Source organism: Marmota marmota, unplaced genomic scaffold (assembly GCF_001458135.2).
Source record: "Marmota marmota marmota unplaced genomic scaffold, marMar, whole genome shotgun sequence".
Lineage (NCBI taxonomy): Eukaryota > Metazoa > Chordata > Mammalia > Rodentia > Sciuridae > Marmota > Marmota marmota.
This window is the reverse complement of record NW_026000005.1, coordinates 53,545,326-53,563,441: the sequence shown is the minus strand read 5'-3', so window position 1 is coordinate 53,563,441 and position 18,116 is coordinate 53,545,326. Positions and strand designations below refer to the sequence as shown.

General features: G+C 43.2%; 1 protein-coding gene and 1 long non-coding RNA gene across 2 annotated transcripts in view; one reads left to right on the top strand and one right to left on the bottom strand.

The window, feature by feature from the left end:
• The window catches only part of Septin2 (septin 2), a 30,510-nt gene extending 20,819 nt beyond the window's left edge, over positions 1–9,691 (bottom strand). Inside the window, exons 1-2 of the mRNA XM_015481684.2 lie at positions 9,535–9,691; positions 7,916–8,036 (exon numbers count right to left, since the gene is read on the bottom strand). Of these exons, the coding sequence (XP_015337170.1) occupies positions 7,916–8,036; positions 9,535–9,543 (130 nt within the window). The 5' untranslated portion in view covers positions 9,544–9,691. The remainder of the gene's footprint in view (positions 1–7,915; positions 8,037–9,534) is intronic.
• On the top strand, positions 814–12,324 carry LOC125618328. The gene is made up of 3 exons (XR_007349624.1): positions 814–950; positions 11,568–11,572; positions 12,312–12,324. It is a non-coding gene; the product is annotated as an uncharacterized LOC125618328 (long non-coding RNA).
• The last annotated feature ends 5,792 nt before the right edge of the window (positions 12,325–18,116 follow it).

The window sequence follows — 18,116 nt, the reverse complement described above, 5'->3', positions numbered from 1 at the left end:
CCCGTCTGGGGCTGTGAGAGAGTCGTGTCAGTGTTCACACACAAGTCTGTGATGTGGGATGCAAAGTGGGATGATTGTTTTTTTTTTGTTTTGTGGTCCTGGGGATTGAACTCAGGGCACTCAACCACTGAGCCCCATCCCCAGTATTTTATTTAGAGACAGGGTCCCACTCAGTTGCTTAGCCCCTTGCCTTTGCTGAGGCTGGCTTTGAACTTGTCATCCTCCTGCTTCAGCCTCCCAAACCACTGGATTACAGGTGTGTGCCACTATGCCCAGTGGATTACTGGGTTTTAACTGGTTTCCAAATTGATGGTAGCCTTTTGTATTCTTGCTATTAGCAGGGTTCCAGTTGCTCAATACCCGTGCCAAGGCCTGGACTGCCAGCTTTGACCTCTCCAGCCTTCTGTGGGCAGGGGTGGGAGGCCACCTGCCCATGAGCTGAGCATCCTCACTCAGCCTGGAGTACGGGGTGCTGATCTGGCATCACACGCCTTACACTATGCAATCCAAGTGGCAAAGAAGTTTGCCCTAGCTCTGGACTTGGGCATTACTCAATGGAATTGGACAACCCCCCCTGAAAGCTTATCCTCTGTCTTATTGGGTAAAGAACATTCTATCTAAACTCCTTTTGTGTCCCCATATAAAAATAAAGAGATTCTGGGTGCACGCTCTATTCCAGCTGACCCTCAAGGTTGCCGAACCATCCTAACCTCAATATGAAAATCTCTTCTGTGTCGTGTGCTTCCCCACCATTTTCTTAGCTTAATGTTGAAGCCTGCTCTTTTGAGCCCAGTTCATCTCGTAGCGCAGGTCGACAGTGAGAGGTGGGGGTTGTGCCTCACTGTGGTGACCTTGTGCACATCTAGGCATGGGCTTCCTGGCCAGCTGGTCCTCCCTAGTGAACTGTCTGCTCACATCTTTTGCCTGCCTTCTTCATCTGTTGTGCTGAGGTCTCCACACGAATCCCTTCTCAGATGTGGTACTATGGACAATCTCTCAACTTATGGCCTGACTTTTTCTCACTGGTGTTGTGAATAAATTAACAAAGCACAACTGATTTTTTCTTCTTTTGTGATTGCTGTTCTTCACATCCTAAGAAATCTACTTACCCCAAAGCCATAAAATTATGATTGTCCATTTTCTTCTAGAATTGTTAGTTTTGCATTTAAGCCTATGATCCCTTTCAAGTTAATTATCTGATTGCTCATCCAGCTGTTATCTATTTCACTTTCTAGTCATCATGGCATCTTTGGCCTTCCACATGTATCTCCTGCCAGGTTCAGCCATCTCCACGTTCACCTGGCCCAGGCAGTCCTGATCACGGCCGCTGAGTCTTGAAATCCACAGGGCATGTCCAACTCTGTTCTTTCTCTAAACTGTTTTGTTTACTCCAGGTCCCCTGCATTTGCATTTTGACTTTGGAATCAGCTTGTTCATTTCTATTTTTAGATAGTTTAGTGGGACTTTCATTGAGATCCAATTGTCTCCATGCACAATTTAGAAACAAAAGGTCATCTTCATAGTGTTGATCTACAAGAGGAGCAGATCTCACATATTCAGACTGTCTTTAAAATCTCTCAGCAGTATTCCCAGTACACATATCCTGCTAGATCTACCACTAAACAGCACAAAATTTTTATGTTATTGTAAATGATACTGTTTTTAAAAAGTTAGCTACTATTATCATGGTACTGACTTTTTAAATTCATTTTTAAATTGTTTGCGGGTAATACACAGAAATAAAGTCTATTTTTATATGCTAAACTAGTACCTGAAACATCACAAAAATTTACTTAACAGTTCTAGTGGTCTGGTGGATCTCTTAGGCTTTTTTACATATACAAATCACATTATATACAACTCAAAAAAGAGGTTTTACTTCTGTTTTTTCGTGCATAAGAGTAAACATTCCCATTTTAGTACATACCCTTAACCCTAGGTTGAACTGCCTTCCCTTTTATTTCTAGTGTATTAATTTTGTCCTTTAACACTGTGAATCCTTACAAATGCACTTTCAGATGACACGATTCTTTCTTTGTACACCATAGACAACACTGACTTTCTGACGATAAACCAGGTATTGCTGTGGTGAGCTCCATTCATGTACTCAGTTCTCCAATAACTTACTTGTCTGGAAATAATCTCTTCCAATGGGATTGCTGTATTAGGGAACAGGAGCATAATACAAATTTCACATCTGCTTCTGCACAATTTCATTAGTGAGAAGCCAGGGGAACCCAGAAAACAACACTCCAGTGCCCAGGGACCTCAATCCACTGAATGCTGTAAGCCACTCCAGAAGCCTAGAGCCACAGCTCTCTATGGGGTCCAGACCCTGCCTTTCTACAACACCCATCATCCACAGCTGCACTCTCCACATGCACTTCCACAGGCAAACGACGGCACTTATTCAAGACACAGTGGCTCACTTGGCAGAGTCAGCTACGGTTTAAACACCCCTTCCAGTATGTTCAAAAGTACTTGTCACTGTGATACTACAGGGTGAAGACTTTTAAGAGATCACAGGGGCTCTGCCTCAAGAATGGATTGATCTCTCAGTCCTGTTATACAGTGGTCTATCTTGCCAGGTGGTGCCCTCTCCCAGGTGACATCACTGCAAGATACTCCCTAGATGTGGCCCTCTGACTTTGGACTTCCTAGCCCTCAGAACTCTGAGATATTTTCTTATAATCACCCAGTTGGTAGTATTGCTGTAAGAGCAGAAAATGGTCTAAAATACCATTAAAGGTATAAAACTGGCATCACTTGACTGTGCTCCAATCTTGTCTTCCGTGTGTCACTGATGAAGGCTGTGTGTGCTGTGCCCCTGTTTTGCCATCAGCCCAGGGGTTTTGATACAAGCCTGCATTCATGCTGGTTGGCCTGGAAGTTCAAGGTGCCTTTTTAAACACTGCTGAACTTGCCACGGCCCTAAGATGTCTCTGCCAGTGTTAACAGATGCCAATCCACTTTTTTTGTTAACTGTAATGGGATAATGGGATGACATGAAATGGGATGTATTTCCTTCTTACCTGTTTCTGAAGTTTTATGAGACTTACACAATTTCTACCTCAAATGTTCAGTAGTAAAGCTATCGAGTCTAGAGTTTCTTCTGGGGAATGTTTTAAGATAAGTTCTACTTTTGTGGTATATAACTACTCGAGGGCCGGGGCTGTAGCTCAGTGGTAGAGCACTTGCCTCGCATGTGGGAGGCACTGGGTTCAATCCTCAGCACCACATTAAAAAAAAAAAAAAAAAAAAAAAAACTAGAGCTTTTAAAAAAATATTTTATTCCTTGTTTTCAGTTTTGTCTTTCAGGGAGTTTTCCTGTTGCACCCGATTATTTATTGGCCGAGGTTGCTCATGTCCTTCCCGTGACCTGTTCCATGACTGCAGGGTCTGCAGACTTTGTCTTCACTTCCGTCTTCATAATTTGGTCTCTCTCTGCTCAATCAAGTCAGAGGTGATCCTGGCATAAATTTTTACCAATCTGGCTCTGGGTCACCTTGATTCTCAATACTGTCTCTCTTCTCTTCCATGCTTCCTGCTCTTTATTATTTCATTCCTCCTACTTACTGAATTTAGTTTGTTCTTCATTTAAGTTTATGGTAAAAATTTTGGTGGTTCATTTTAACCTCCTTTTCTGGTTATGCATTTGAAGTCACACATTTTCCCTTAGGCACAGCTGAGGTTTAATGCCACAAATGCTGATATGTTGTCATTTCATTTTTCTTCAGCTTAATAATTTTCTGACGTCACTGGTCATCACCGAACATACTTTTGTAAGTGGCTATAGTCCTTCACAAGTCTGGAGACTTTCTTGAGGTCCACACAGAACAACCCTGGTGAATAAGCCATGTCCCTGCAAAGGACACCTCAGAGTGTCACCTGGACCATGCTGCTGACACACCATTTAGGAATTGTATAAGCTTACTAGTTCTGTCTGACTTAACATGTTACTAAGAATGTTAAAAACTTGTAGATTCATGCCTTTTTCCTATCAGATTCTTCAGCATGTATATTAGAGCTTTGTTATCATGTACATTCACATTTACATGTTTTTTTGGAAACGACTGATTCCTTTATCATTAGGGAACTCTTAAGGTTGCCCTATTCTATTCTCTCTTGATTACCTACTTACCTGCTTCCTAAGTAAACCTCCTCTATGCCTTTAACTGGCGCAAACTCGAGTTTTCTCCCATCATGCAGACCGAGAACCCTGCTGGTTCTAAGTCCAGTGCCCCCTTCTCTCTGGGAATTCCTCAAACCCTTCTTCAGAGACTGGTCTTCTCTGGTGACATCTCTTGGTGGCCCATGAGGGGAATTTTGGAGGCATCAACTTTGTGCAAGAGGGTTCAGGATAACAAACAAGCACGTGGACACCTATGAGCCATTTCCAAACTGCACCATTGGGTATAAGAAGCACAGGCCCTAATGGTTCAAATGAAGAGTGCAAACCTGGCAGTGCTGCGGGGACTCCCCATGCCACCTGTGCAACAGGTGAGAACCTGCAGCTGCCTCTCACCACTGCTTCGCAGACGCTCTTAAACTGCACACACAGATACATAGGAAGACTGTGGGTGTGACCCCTGAGGAGGGAAAGTCCCAGTGCCCTCAATCCAGAGGGTGGGGTGAGAACATGCTTGGGGTCCTCCCTCCCAGCTGACTTCACTGCCGTTCCTACAAGGAATTTTCTTCGTAGGAACTTTCTTCAGTATTTTTACTTTAAAATTTCATTTACTTAAAAAACAAAAACAAAGACCCGCCGCCTTTCCTTGTGGCTGCACAGCATTTGCTGAGCAGCAAGGTCTTTCTTCCTGACTGTGAGTCACGTTCTCTGCCTGTGGCGTCCCCTCGTGTCCTCACATGCTGTGCTGTGCTTCCTCGTCTTTATCCTGCTTTGCGAGGCATCACTAACTTCTGACAACTTGTACTGGGCCGTGTGGTGGTGGCTTTCTTTCTACTTATTTCACTGGTGATTGCTGAGCTTTTTTGGATCCAGGACAACATGCATTTATGATTTTCATCAAATACCGACAATGCCCAGGTGCTGTGTTTTCAGTGTTTCCTCCCCCACCTTCTCTGTGACTTCGGTCACCTGTGTGTCAACTTGCTTGTCATGGGCCACAAAGGCCGGGAAGCTGTGCTTCACGTGCTCTGGGCTTTTCTGCCTTTAGCTCTGCTCTTCTGTGCTCAGTTAGACCTTTTGTACTTGTTTCCCTCCACAGTGCATAAAGTGCTCTCAGGCCAGGCTGATTCTTTCATACCAGATTTTCCTTTCTTTTTCACAGTGCTAGGGATAGAACCCAGGTGCCCGTGCATGTGAGACAAGTGCTCTAACACCGAGCTACATTCAACCCAGATGTTGTTATTTTAATCTCCTGAAATTTCATCTGGTGTTTTTTACTACCTTCCATTTATCTCAGTATATTCATGTTTTTCTTAAAGTATAGGGGCACTCTTAAGAGTTCTCAGAGCTAGTGGCACACAGCAGAAGGAATGATCATGAACTTATCACAACAAAAAAGGTTCCTGATTGTCATTTCTACATCTGGTCATCTGTGGATCTGGTCCTGTTGCCTCATTTTCCTCCTGTGAACTACCTTTTTGCTTCTCGGATAGCCAACAGTTCTTTATTGGCATTAACTACCATGAACGCACACTGCATGTGTGGGTGATGCCTCTCTGCGAAGGCCTTTGTCCTGGCAAGTGCTCGTCCTTGTGAACCCCGACATCTCAGGCTGTTGGTAGGCTGTGTGCTGGAGAGCCGACCTCATCCTTCATGTCCAGCCAACCCTGTTCCCAAGCAGGAACTCCCTGGAGCCTATCCTCGGTGCCCTGGGTGTTCGGTAAGACCTCTCTACTTTGGACAAGTGGAACTCCCGTTTCCAGACCACTGCGAGCTTTCTGGTCCTGTGCAGCTTCCAGCCCACAGTCTCTGGGTAGTTACATTTCACTCACGTTCAGCAATGGTATTCAGCCACAGCCTGAGGGGACCCCACTGCAGCTCTCTGGAGCCCTTTTTCTTTGGGGGAGTTCTGTCTTGCTACATCAGGTTTGAGCCACCCCAGCTCCCCTGAACTGTGATCTGTCTCTTTAGATGTTGAGACTGTTGTGTTCTTGATTCTCACCCCACCCCACAGCAGGGCCAGGGTGAAGGGCAGATGGCTGCAGTGCCTGCTTTCCTTCTTGCAGGATCAACCAGTGCGGGCCCAGCATCTTGTGCTGTCTTCTAGTTATTCAGGGTAGGAGGACTAATCTGGTCATCTCAGGGGCCGACCAACACAGAACTCAGCTCTAAATGAGCCACCAGTTCTTAAGAAGTTTCATGAGACACAGCTGTGGCTGCTCATGTGCTGTTGGTGGCTGCTTTCCCACTTCAAGGGCAGAGATAAACAGCTGTGCCACACTGCATGGCCACAGAGCCCAAGATGTCTACTATCTGGCCCTTCAGAGAAAGAGACTCCTAGCTCTTCAATTACTACCACAGCCTATTTTTGAGTGTGACACACCACACTACATTTCTCTTCTCTACCAGAAACTTAAATTTACATCATTATTACAATCATGAAACTGAGCTCCTAAAACATGCTGAGACACTCACGTTTCTTCTCCAAGAATTCCACGATTTCTTTCACTTCAGATGCATGAACTAATAACTCTAAGGAATACTCACTTGTCCGTGTTCATGAGCAAAGCTTTTTCCAATGCCTACCTTAGTATTTTCAATAATTTTGCAGTTACCAAGAATGAAATAAAACATGATATGGTTAACAGAATTAATACATTCAGCATGTCCAAGGACATGCTGAAATACAACACATAGCATTGTCCATAAAATATAACAGGTGAATAATACAATGACATCTGATGTAACAAAAAAAAAAAGAATGTCAAGTAACCACTTAATTTCAATGAACTTTAAGAAATAAGGGTTTTAATTGTGCAGTAGAACTGTTATTTGCTTAAAATACATCCACCAGTATAATTTTAGGAGTTAGTAATTTTTTAACAAGAATTAAAAACAGTTCTGATTGATGAGTACAGCAGCTATCTGTTAACATGTAATAATGACTACACATCTAGGAGGCTTTTAGACCCATAAACATTTTAGATTTTTCTGGATGAGAATTTTAGAGTGGTTTAGGGGTCTCTCAAGGCTCTTTCATGAGGAAATAGTCAATGTCAGCAAGATACAGTCCTGCATCTAAGTCTGCCTGGGGCTGGAGTGTGTTTCCAAGGGGGTCCCCCACACGGCTACCCAGACCTTAAGTTCCCCGCCTTGCAGCCTTCTCTATGAGCTGTGTGAGCGTCCTCAAAGCCCACAGTGGCTTCCCCTGGAGCCAGTGGACCCAAAGAGGGCAAGCTGGGAGCCACGAGGCCTTTTATGACCTAGTATAAGAAGTCACACCCCTTCATTTCCACAGTGACCTCTGGCTATATAGGTAGTTGGGGGGTTGTGGGGAGACGGGTCATGAAGACAAGGAGTTAAAGGTCACTTGAAGCCATTTTGGAAGTCAGCTGCCACAATGAGCAAAAACCAGACACGGTGCCACAGTAACCCAGCTACTGGGGAGGCTGAGGCAGGAGGATGGCAAGTTTGAGGCCAGTCAAAACTTAGGGAGGTCCTGTCTCAAAATCATAAAAAACTTAAAAAGAACTAGGGATGCAGCTCAGAGGTTGAGTACTCCGGGTTCAATCCCCAGTACTGCAACACTCCCTGCCAAACCCCCAACACTCATATGTAAAGAGATGAAAGAAAAATGATAACTCTACTCAAGCCAAATTTTTCAAGTGATTTGAGCCTGCCAACAAAGGAATCTTCCTTCTATTCTACGCAATGCTGTTGCTATAGCCCATGGCTGGGAAGAGGGACAGCTAATTAATAACATTGAGGTATAAATTAGTTTCTTACCAACCACCATCAATGTGAACTCAAAACCTTTTTTCACTGATTTCCGGTGAACTTGATTGGGAAGATTTGCAAATCCAACATAGCCAGGAGTTTCTGGATTTATAAACTGAGTTGGTTGTTGCTAAAACAAGATTTAAATAAAAAAAGAAGAAGAGCTAATAAATAACTTGATTGTTTTTCAGATATAACCACTTAGACCTACAACAAATAAATAGGTGATAGTTCTAAAAAGCCATTTCTCAGAAAATGGTATTATTCACTTATGATCACTAAAAGAAAAACCAATAATCCCTTAGCTATATGCTAACCTGAAATGAACATTTTGTTAATCAATATTCTGCTTATGAATTCAGCCACATATAAAAGGTACAAGTTTATTAATTCCTCTTAGTTGCAATTTCTAAGTTGAGATAAATGGAGTTACAAGAAAAAAACCAATCAAGCTGGGCTGGGGATGTGGCTCAAGCAGTAGCGCGCTCGCCTGGCATGCGTGCGGCCCGGGTTCGATCCTCAGCACCACATACAAACAAAGATGTTGTGTCCGCCGAAAACTAGAAAATAAATATTAAAAAATTTAATAAAAAAAAAAAAAAAAACCAATCAAGCTTACAAAGAGTACTAAACTGAGTGGTTTCATTCAGCAGATGTGGCTACAGAACAATCTCCAACTAGACCCTTTGAGGGACACACTTATGAAAGGGAGACAGCTCCTCTGCCATCTTCCCAGCTCTGTGGGACACGGCATCACCACAGGCCAGGCAGGGGACCCACAAGTGGGTGCTGAGTACACAGCTTCAAAGACCAAAAAAGAAAAGCGCAAAGAGCATGTGAGCCTGCGCAGAAGCACCAGTGCTCCTAAGGGACAGGGCACCAACACAGAGTGGACAGAGAGGCAAATGGCAAGCCAGGGCCAGGCAGTAGCACCCTGAAGATGAGAAGAAGTTTCTAGAAAGACACAACTGATTTTTTAATTGGAAAGACATGAATCAGTCTCTTAGGATTACATTTTATAAACTGCATTCACATGTACATACAAGTGGAAGTAAATATACACAGATTTTAGTAGTGTTATTTTGCTGGGTGGAAAAATGGCTGATTCTTTTTTTTTTTTTTCTTATCTGTGTCCCACACAGATAATACTTTTATAAAAAGCAAAAACTGATTATGATTTTTAAAAACCTGACAGCAATGGACAACAAGAGGCTCAAAGCCAGAAGGCAGGCAGAACTGATACTGTGACTTTAACCACAAGTTCCGTCTTTCTCAGCATGTGTCTTAGAATTCACTTACCTTAGGCTTTGAGCCAGCTCATCAGGGCTGACCTAAGCCAAATCATCAAGTCTAAGAGCTCCATCAAGCTCAGCATGATAAACTACCAGAATTTAAAATCACTATTTGATTAGTCCGCTGGGAATGACCTAAGGAGGCTAAATGGATTGTTATTGCTGTGTTCAGAAAAAAAAAAAACCTGAGAAAAGAGACAGCTCAAAACTCTTAGAATGACAAATTAGACTTCTTTATCTCAATGAATCAAACATGTAAGTCCTGACTGTAAAAAGTTTGAAAAAATAGATCAGTTTCTCCTTACCCTGTGTATATATGATAAAGCAGGATCTTACCTTAGACATCTTTCCTGGTGTCTCCTCTATCTGTTAAAAACAAAGCAAAACCCACCTCAGTGTCTGCACATGTATACCACACAAAACCCACCTCAGGGACTGCACATGTATACCATATATGCTTCTCACGGGCCTCAGATACATCCCCAGAATCATGAAAAATCACCTTTTATCACAGAGATAAATTAGATTTAAATGTCGGACACAGACGAAAGCAACCATATGCATCATGTACATGTGATCCATTCCACATTTTCAATATTAAGCTTTCTTTTCAGCACTGGCTGACTACATGCTAGACACTAACTCTTCGCCATCCAGGGTGTAGAGGTGCCAAGCTGCAGAGTGAGCAGGATCAAGGCACCCGAGTGCTAGGGAGTCCACAACATTTTTAAAGAAGTCTAGAATCTGTAGACAAATCTTAGAAGCCTTGAAGCATTGGGAAACACCAGCACTGTTGGCTGACCTTCAGAAACAAGGTCAGGAGACAGGCCTGCAGTCCAATGCGATTCCCTCTGAGGCTCAGAAACAGTACTAAGTGCCTTTCACTTTGCTGTTTTCCCTCTTTTCCCTAAATCATGAATATTGCACACTCCAAGTGTCTCTTCTAAATGGAAATATTCCCAAGCATCTTGGAAGAAATGAGGTCCCCAAATACATGCAGTGTATTTGGTCTGGTTATTCAAGGTAATAGAGCAGTAAGATTCAAGAGCCCTTGAGTTTATGGTAACGTCTCCTAGAACGCCTGGGTTACAGTCTTGATTCTTCTTTTTAGAGGCCCACTATATGCCTTGGTCTTGGAAAACCTAGGAAATCTCCTTAACAGTAGAAGTTCCCACAGGAGAAAAAGAGATGGAAGAAAAAAATAAATTTTCCTAACAACAAAGATCAGACTCTATACATTAACCAACTATGTGAAACTGTGTAAGAGAGGTAAATTAAGGTCTCTTGAGTGGAAAGGATAGTCTAGAAAAATTCTAGTAGACGAGAACTGAAAAGAGTAACTACCTCAGCAAAACCTAAGGTTGGAAAAGGAGTAGAGGAAGAGGTGAGGGTCAGATAGAAGCACACACATTGACAGAAATGACCACCTCAACTTCCAACAACAAAAACTAGTGTCTGATTAGGAAAGAAAAGGAAAGCCATTGAAGAGAAAAAGAGGAGACCCTCCATATTAAGAGAAAATAGGTAACAGACAACAATTTGATCACCCAGCAAAGATCAAGAAAAAGAACAAGAGCAAACAGAACCAACAGCAACCCTCAATCAAGACAAAAGGGATGAAATTCAAAATATCTGCCATCAGTATAAATGTAAAGGAACCTCATTTCTCCTTAAAAAAAAAAAAAAAAAAAGAAAAGAAAAGAAATAGGACCTGTGACGTAACTCAGTTGTAGAATGCTTGCCTAGCACATGTGAGGTCCTGGGTTGACCCCAGCACCAAGAACTTTAAAGTTTTTACAAATCAAGAGGGCTGGGGACGTGGCTCAGTGGTGAAGCCCTTGCAGCAGGATGGGAGGTAGATTGGTTAGAACAGAAATGTGCTTAAAACTAAGGACCAGAGAAAGGCTGAAAGATACCACACCAGGGCAAACCCGAGGAGCGACAGGATTAGCATGAGTCAGGCAGGGTTCAAGGTAAAAGAACTAAACAGCAAAGACAAGAACACAAAGTTAAGTTAATAAAAATATAATTTGAATGAGGAAACATCCATGGGCCTTTCTCAGAACCGGATAGATGCAGGGAACACGGGATGAGAGAGGCAGAGTGGACTGCGAAATCCCACAGACACATCTGACTTAGCAGAGGACGCTGGACTCAACCAAGAAAGCATCTGAAAGAATAAAGTAAAACTTTAAAAATTGGGGTTTACACGTATTAGAGAACAGTGAAAATTGAAGAAAAGAAAGGACACATAGGAATGGTGGGACAAAAGGTGGCACGGAGGGAAAGGCGGAAGAAGGGGTGTGCTCCTGGCCCTGGAAGGGACTGGACAACCTCCCAGAGCCAGCGTCACCCAGAGACAAGACTAGGTGGAGTAAGAGCTGATTCTACAGCTCAACACAGAGCAAGTACCAGGGCCAAGCCCTGCGCAGGAAGGGAAACTCTCCACTGTACTTTATGAAGGCTGTATGGTTTAATAAGAGATCCAGAGGGAAAGGGGGGGTGAGGGAAGGAGAGAGGAAACAAAAGAAGCACCTTCAGGAAGGAAGGGGCCGACACACCGGAGTGAATCTCACTCATGAATATCAGAAGTTAATCTCACTCATGAATATCAATGCAAAAATTCTAAAAAAAATATTTGCTAGCAACTGGATTCCAGAAACATATCAAAAGGTCCCATCACTGGGGTTGGGTGGTGGCTCAGTGGCAGAGTGCTGACCTAGCATGCGTGAGGTACTGGTTTCGATTCTTAGCACCATATATAAACAAGTGAAAAAAATAAATATACAAAAAACAAAAATATATATACATTTTTAAAAAAGGCTCTATTACTATAAGCCATCACAACAACATATTAAAGAAAAACTCATGGATAAATGCATGTTGATGAGGTATACAATAAAATTCAGCAACCAATCCTAATATAAAAAATAAAGAAACTACTTAAATATAACTCAGGATTATTTCCCAAAACCAATGTCAAATGCTATTCCCTAATGCTAAACTAAATTACAATTAGTAACTGAGCTCGAATGTCCATTACTATTACAAAGCTGGGGCCTTCCAGGAAACTTAGGCAGCATGAAGACCCCCTCTTCAAACGATCAAGCCAGAAAGATTTCAGACGTGATTCAGAGTTAACAGGAATGAGTTTATTGAAGGGGTAGGAAAAGGGAAAGGGGACACTCTTGAGGGTGAGAGTAGGTGCTCTCAGAGAGGAGAGGGACCATGTGCCTGTCCTACACTCCAGTTTTACTGGGGTCCCAGAAGTTTCCAGAGAGTCCTGCCCAGGTTCACCTCTTGACTTCTGACTGACAGCAAGACGATATCAGACTTTTAAGTCCCACTGCCATGGCAACTGTAAGTCCCCTTGGCCCATGGTAACCAGTTCTAATTGGATTCTTCATGTATTCTTACAGATTTTACAGTTAGGAGGAACTAATCCTTATCTCCAGAGTTTCTCCTGCAGATAGGCAGTTTGCTGAGGAATGTGACATGTCCTGTCCACTTAAGCCAGGCAGGGCTGTGGGCAAATTGCTTCTTGGAAAAGAAAGCATGTGGTGTTCAGCACGGTGGGCCCATTTTATGGAATTATTCTTTTAACCTTGAGTTCCCACCATCCTCAACTGTCTGTCCCTTAACATTTTCTACACATATTTTTAAATACTTATAAAAAACTTCAAGGCATAATTCAACACCCCCCAATGTGCCACCCATTATCCAGATTCAAAAATTACCAATTCAAGGCCAATCCCAGTTCATCCACCCTCACTCTTAGTCTTCCAGTCCAGGACTACTGTGCAGTCAAACCTAGACCCAGCATTTCACTTATACTTTGGTATGTATATCTAAAAATAAAGGCTCCTAAAATGACATATCTGAGGAAATAAAAGCTTTTTGATGTAATCAAAAAAAACAGTATTCATATTTTTCAATTGTCTGGACTTTTTTTTTCATTTTGACAAGAATCTAAATAAGATCTGGATATTGCAATTTTACCATGATTATTTAATACTACTTCAGTGAGTTTTGTGAATGCAGTGAAATAAGGTGAAAACACAAAACAAAAACTGTTGCTGACAGGACTGACTACACAGAAAACAGAAACACTGGGGTTAAAAAAATAATAATTCTAAGCCAGGCATGGTGACAGATGCCCACGGTCCCAGCTGCTTAGGAGACTGAGGCAAGAGGACCACTTGATCCTGGGTTGGAGGCCGGCTAGGGTAACATAGCAAGACTATGCCCCTACCCACTTCCAAAAGAATTTTAGAATAAGATAATTCAATAGGGTGTCTAAATACAAGATGGATATTAACTAAGTCAAGTTTCTCCCAATACTAGCAATAAATAAGGAATGTAAAGAGGGAAAATGTCATTGACATCAGAAAAATTAAACACATAGACATAGGAACAAGTTTAGGAACAAGAGAAAATAGGTCCTATGTGAACCAAATTATTTTCCTTTTCCCCAGATTATCATAATTAGGTCTAATTCTAAAAGGAATCTCTAATGATGGGCTTTGTTCTTAAGGGAGCATGTAGCCGACTTTCCCATTCCTGTGGAGGTACAGTTCTCTGCAGACAGAGGAGTGGCACCTGCTTTACCAGTTATTATACCTACCCAACCTAAACCAAGACCCTGTGACAGGAAGACCAGAGCCTCTCTTGGACCCTCGGGCCCTGGTTTTGGCCGCTGACCACCTTCATTTGCACACCGTTCAGACACTGGCCTCATGTTGCCCTTGACCTCTACTCTGCTGTGCTCCTCCAGGGAAAACGGTGACTTCCACTTCTGTCTGGTTCCTCCATATCAAGACCTTCTCCCGAGACACAAGTATGAGAAAATGGAGGAAAAATGGAGAACACACTATTTTGTGTCAATTATGAATTCCAGGCTACAAATTCTTAGAAGACATTCAACTCTGCTGTAATGTCTCCTATTTGTTTCACATTAATTTTTTTTTTGAATCATAGTTTGGATCCACAGAGGTTTTCTAACAATTTAATTTATTAACTAAATAAAATAAAAGCTGAAAAGGAACTGAACCTTTGGAGCACCTGGTTTTCAGTGAGAAGGCTCTGATCTAGTAAGACTGCTGAGCACTGTAATTGATTAAAACCTCGGGTACAGACCAATGGGATCCCCCAACTCTCAAAAATGTGGTCAAGTGAAAAAGTTCTGTTCTTTCACACTATGCTCATTCCAGATGCTGCAAGCTGTTTATAAGTTCTTTATCCTTGCCTCACACAGAGAAATACCCTCATCCAAATTTGCATATAATAAACCAACTTACCCAAACAAGGGATCAAGAACAAAGAAAACTACCCCGGCATTATAAATTCTTATTTTGCAAGTGGCATTTATATTAATGAAATACTCACAAATGAGAATTATCATTCATTTATATATGTTATCCTATATCACCCCAAGTTCACAAAGTGATCCCCCAACTTTCAACACAGGACTGCAAAGGTTCATCATTCCCTATCCAAAGGGCTTAAAATGTTTCCACATTTGGATTCTTTCCATCTGAGGAAGGCATATGTATTCTAGTACCCTTCAATCAAGGGAACTTTCTGTAGAAACTGGCCCAACCACCAGCACAAAGTGGAGTAAGTACAGGCAATATCAACAGACTCCCTCGGCTCTTCAGCCAGATTAGTTTTGGTGCACCCTTTTCTCTAGGAAAAAACAACTTTTTCCATTTACAGAAGACTCTATATTTTTGGAATTCAGAAAAACCTGAATCTCATGAATTTAGGTCCTACCCTCTTTCCCTAGGTCACCCTGCTAAATGAGAACGAAAAGCTTATCTCATATAAAAACTCTAAACTGTGGCATTGATGAGAGAGATCAGAGTGGAATACTGAAAAAGTATCAGCTAGACATAACCAGTATACACTGTCAGTGCTATATAGGACCCCAAAAATAACCACTAAAAATAATGAACCTCAAACTAGAAGCACCAGTAAATCGCTTTCTTAGCCCCCCCCCCACGTCATCGTAGTTTTCCTTATAATGACAAAACTTCCCTATATCTTAGAAATACTTGATATCACCTACTATGTGCTGGTCACCGTGCTAGGCAACGTGAGGGTGACCACTACCTCACAGCATCGGGCGAACACCTATGCAGCCTGCAAATCCAGCACAAGCAGCGGGCAGGAACAGCAGGCGAGCGGAAGGCGCAGAAGGTGGCCAAGGTGGGGGCACCGGCCGGGCGCGGCGGACCGTGGCAGTGTGCACTCCCAGCTCAGCGCGGCTGCGTCGTGGGTCTGCGCGTCTGCAGAGCCCACAGGGTCGCGCGGTGCCGAGGCGAAGTGGAGCCAGAAAGCTACGGGAACCAGGCGTGGTCCGGACTTCGGTGCCCTGGCCCGCCCGGCTCAGCGCCCTCCCCACTGGGCCCCCATCCCCGCTGTCTCCTTCGGTGCAGGAGGCCCTTTGTCCAGCGTCGCCGGTGCCGGCGGAAAGCCACCGCGGACAGGCCCTGCGGCCTCTCTGCCCACTTATCGCCCACGTCCATCATATCGGCGCGACGGGCTCCGCGACCCTGAGCTTCGCAAAGGTCGCGGGGTGGCCGGCAAGTCCTCCACATCTCCAGGACGAAATGGCACCGTTGGAGGGACAAGATGGCCACAGGACCGAAGCGCCCGGCGGACCCGGCTCCGCCGCCTCCCTCTCTACTGTNATTTAGTGTCTTCAGTCGCTTTCTTAGCAGGCAGCTTTCTTAAAACATCTTTAAGATAAAGTCACAAGATAGTTGAGCTGTTGATAGTTTAATGTTCCTTGTGGAAACAAACCTGAAATACTGAAACATTGGATGAAACCTAGCGCCTTTGTGTATATTTCAATTATTTCCAACACTCAGAGTGCCCCAGGATAAATTCATTAAGTGTGTGATACAGTAGAATGCTCAGAAGTAGTGTTTTAAAGTAGCTCAGAAAGTTTTGGTTAAGAATAACCTTCATCTCCAGGGGCTTTCCTATAATCCCAACTGCTCTGGAGGCTGAGGCTGGAGGACCATCAAGTTCAAGACCAGCCTGGGTAACTTAGTCAAACTTTGTCTCAAAAATAAATACATAAAATAAAGCTGCCATCATGTGCATTCCTATTTCTCTGGATCCAAAACATCAACAGTTAACCTACTGTGAGAATTTAGGACTCGGGGAAAATGGAGACTACTTTCTCAAGCCTCAGTGACAACTTTAGAAGGTCCATTAACTAATTCACAATAATGGTGAAACTTTCCTGATACTGTTAGTTGTGCTATGAGCCAAGGCTGTGTAGAGGCTTGTCTCATTGTACCTAGAATCACTAATGCTGCCTGGGAAGAGTGCCAATGTAATGCAGAGTCCCTGTCACAGCGGCAACTCCATCAGGCAGGTTGATTCTTAGTGGCCTGATGAGAGACTTTCTTGGGTCATTAAGTCTCTGACTTTGTTGTTGTAGTCTGTGGCTGTCTGCCTAAGTCTCAGGGCTCACTTCTTTAGTCACTTTTACTGAAAAAGTGATTACATGATACTTTGGGCTAAAGCAATGTTTTATTTTTTCCTCCCTCCTAATTTCTAGAATCAGACATTTTACAGGTAGAATTTCTGGTAGGCTGTTGTTTGGGCAGATATGCCCGAGTTCCTCGAATACCATTGAAGAAGAGCCAGATGCTTTCTGAAACATGTCTGGGCATCTGTCATCGTGTTAGTCATCCTTGTTGGTGCTTGCTGTGAGGTTGGTAACAATATGTTGACCGTGTGTATGCTCCCTTACTATGTTTAATTGACATTCATACAAATTCTAAAATAAAACTCTGACATGACTTTTTTATGCTCATATATGAGTACAGGACCAGTGTAACTCCACACCATGAACAACCACAAAATGAAGTTACACCCCATGTACATATGACATGTCAAAATACCCGGTTCTGTCATGTATGACTAAAAAGGACAAATAAAAGAATAAAATAAAAATCATTTCAAATCAAGATCATATCTTCCTATGATTTAGTGTCAAATACACAGTAGGGGCTGAAAGGAAAAGTTCTAGTGTCCTTCCCCAGTCTCATTCCTCCCTTCAGAGGACCCTCTGCGCCTCCTCATGGACTCCCTGGGCCTTTGTTTCCAAGTCTCAAGAGCAGGTTTGCTTAACTCACTTGCAGCTCCCACCCTGTTTGACAGGAGAGAGTGAATGTGGAGTTTCGGGCTTTCTTTCACCCCTTCTTTCCCTGTGCAGACAGATCATGGCTCCCCAGAGTGGGTGTGTCCTCAATTTGGTGAGTTCAGTGTGTGTGTGTAGGGGGGGGGGTGTTTAGTGTTTATATTGTGACAATACTGTGCCATTCACAGCTAGGCCAAGAGGTGTAATAGGGTTATTTTTATTTTCCTGGATAACGTTTTGTTTTCCCTGGAGTTATGAATTTTGTTTGGTTTTTGTTTGCTCCTTGCTTAGTTTTCTACATGTCGATAAAGTCTGTTTCCAAGGAATTTAGTGCTTTTATCTGGTGAAAGGCAGTGTTCTATTCATTTCCTTGTGGATTGGTTCTTCCAGTGCTGAGCACTGCAGCCTTGGCTGCCTGGACTGTGCCTCATGCCACCGCAGCTCCCTGCGTGTTGGGACCTGGGTCTTCTGGAGCCCAAGTTCTGCCGTCTTCACTGTCACCTTGCTGGAGCACATGCTGGCAACCCTGAGGGCAGCTGCAGGGAGGTGAAGTGCCTAGGGCTCACGTGTCTTCAGGTGTTGTGTTCTGCCTTGTGCCTGCGCGCAAACCTAACATGATTTTGTCCTCTGCACCACGGTCGCTAAAGTCTTAGGCCATCCTGAGTGTGGAGCCTTCATGCGTGACTGTTTTGGCAAAGGTCAAAGGCTCTCTCTGGAATTAAGAACACCAAAAACAAGATTCCTTTGGGGTCTGTTTTCA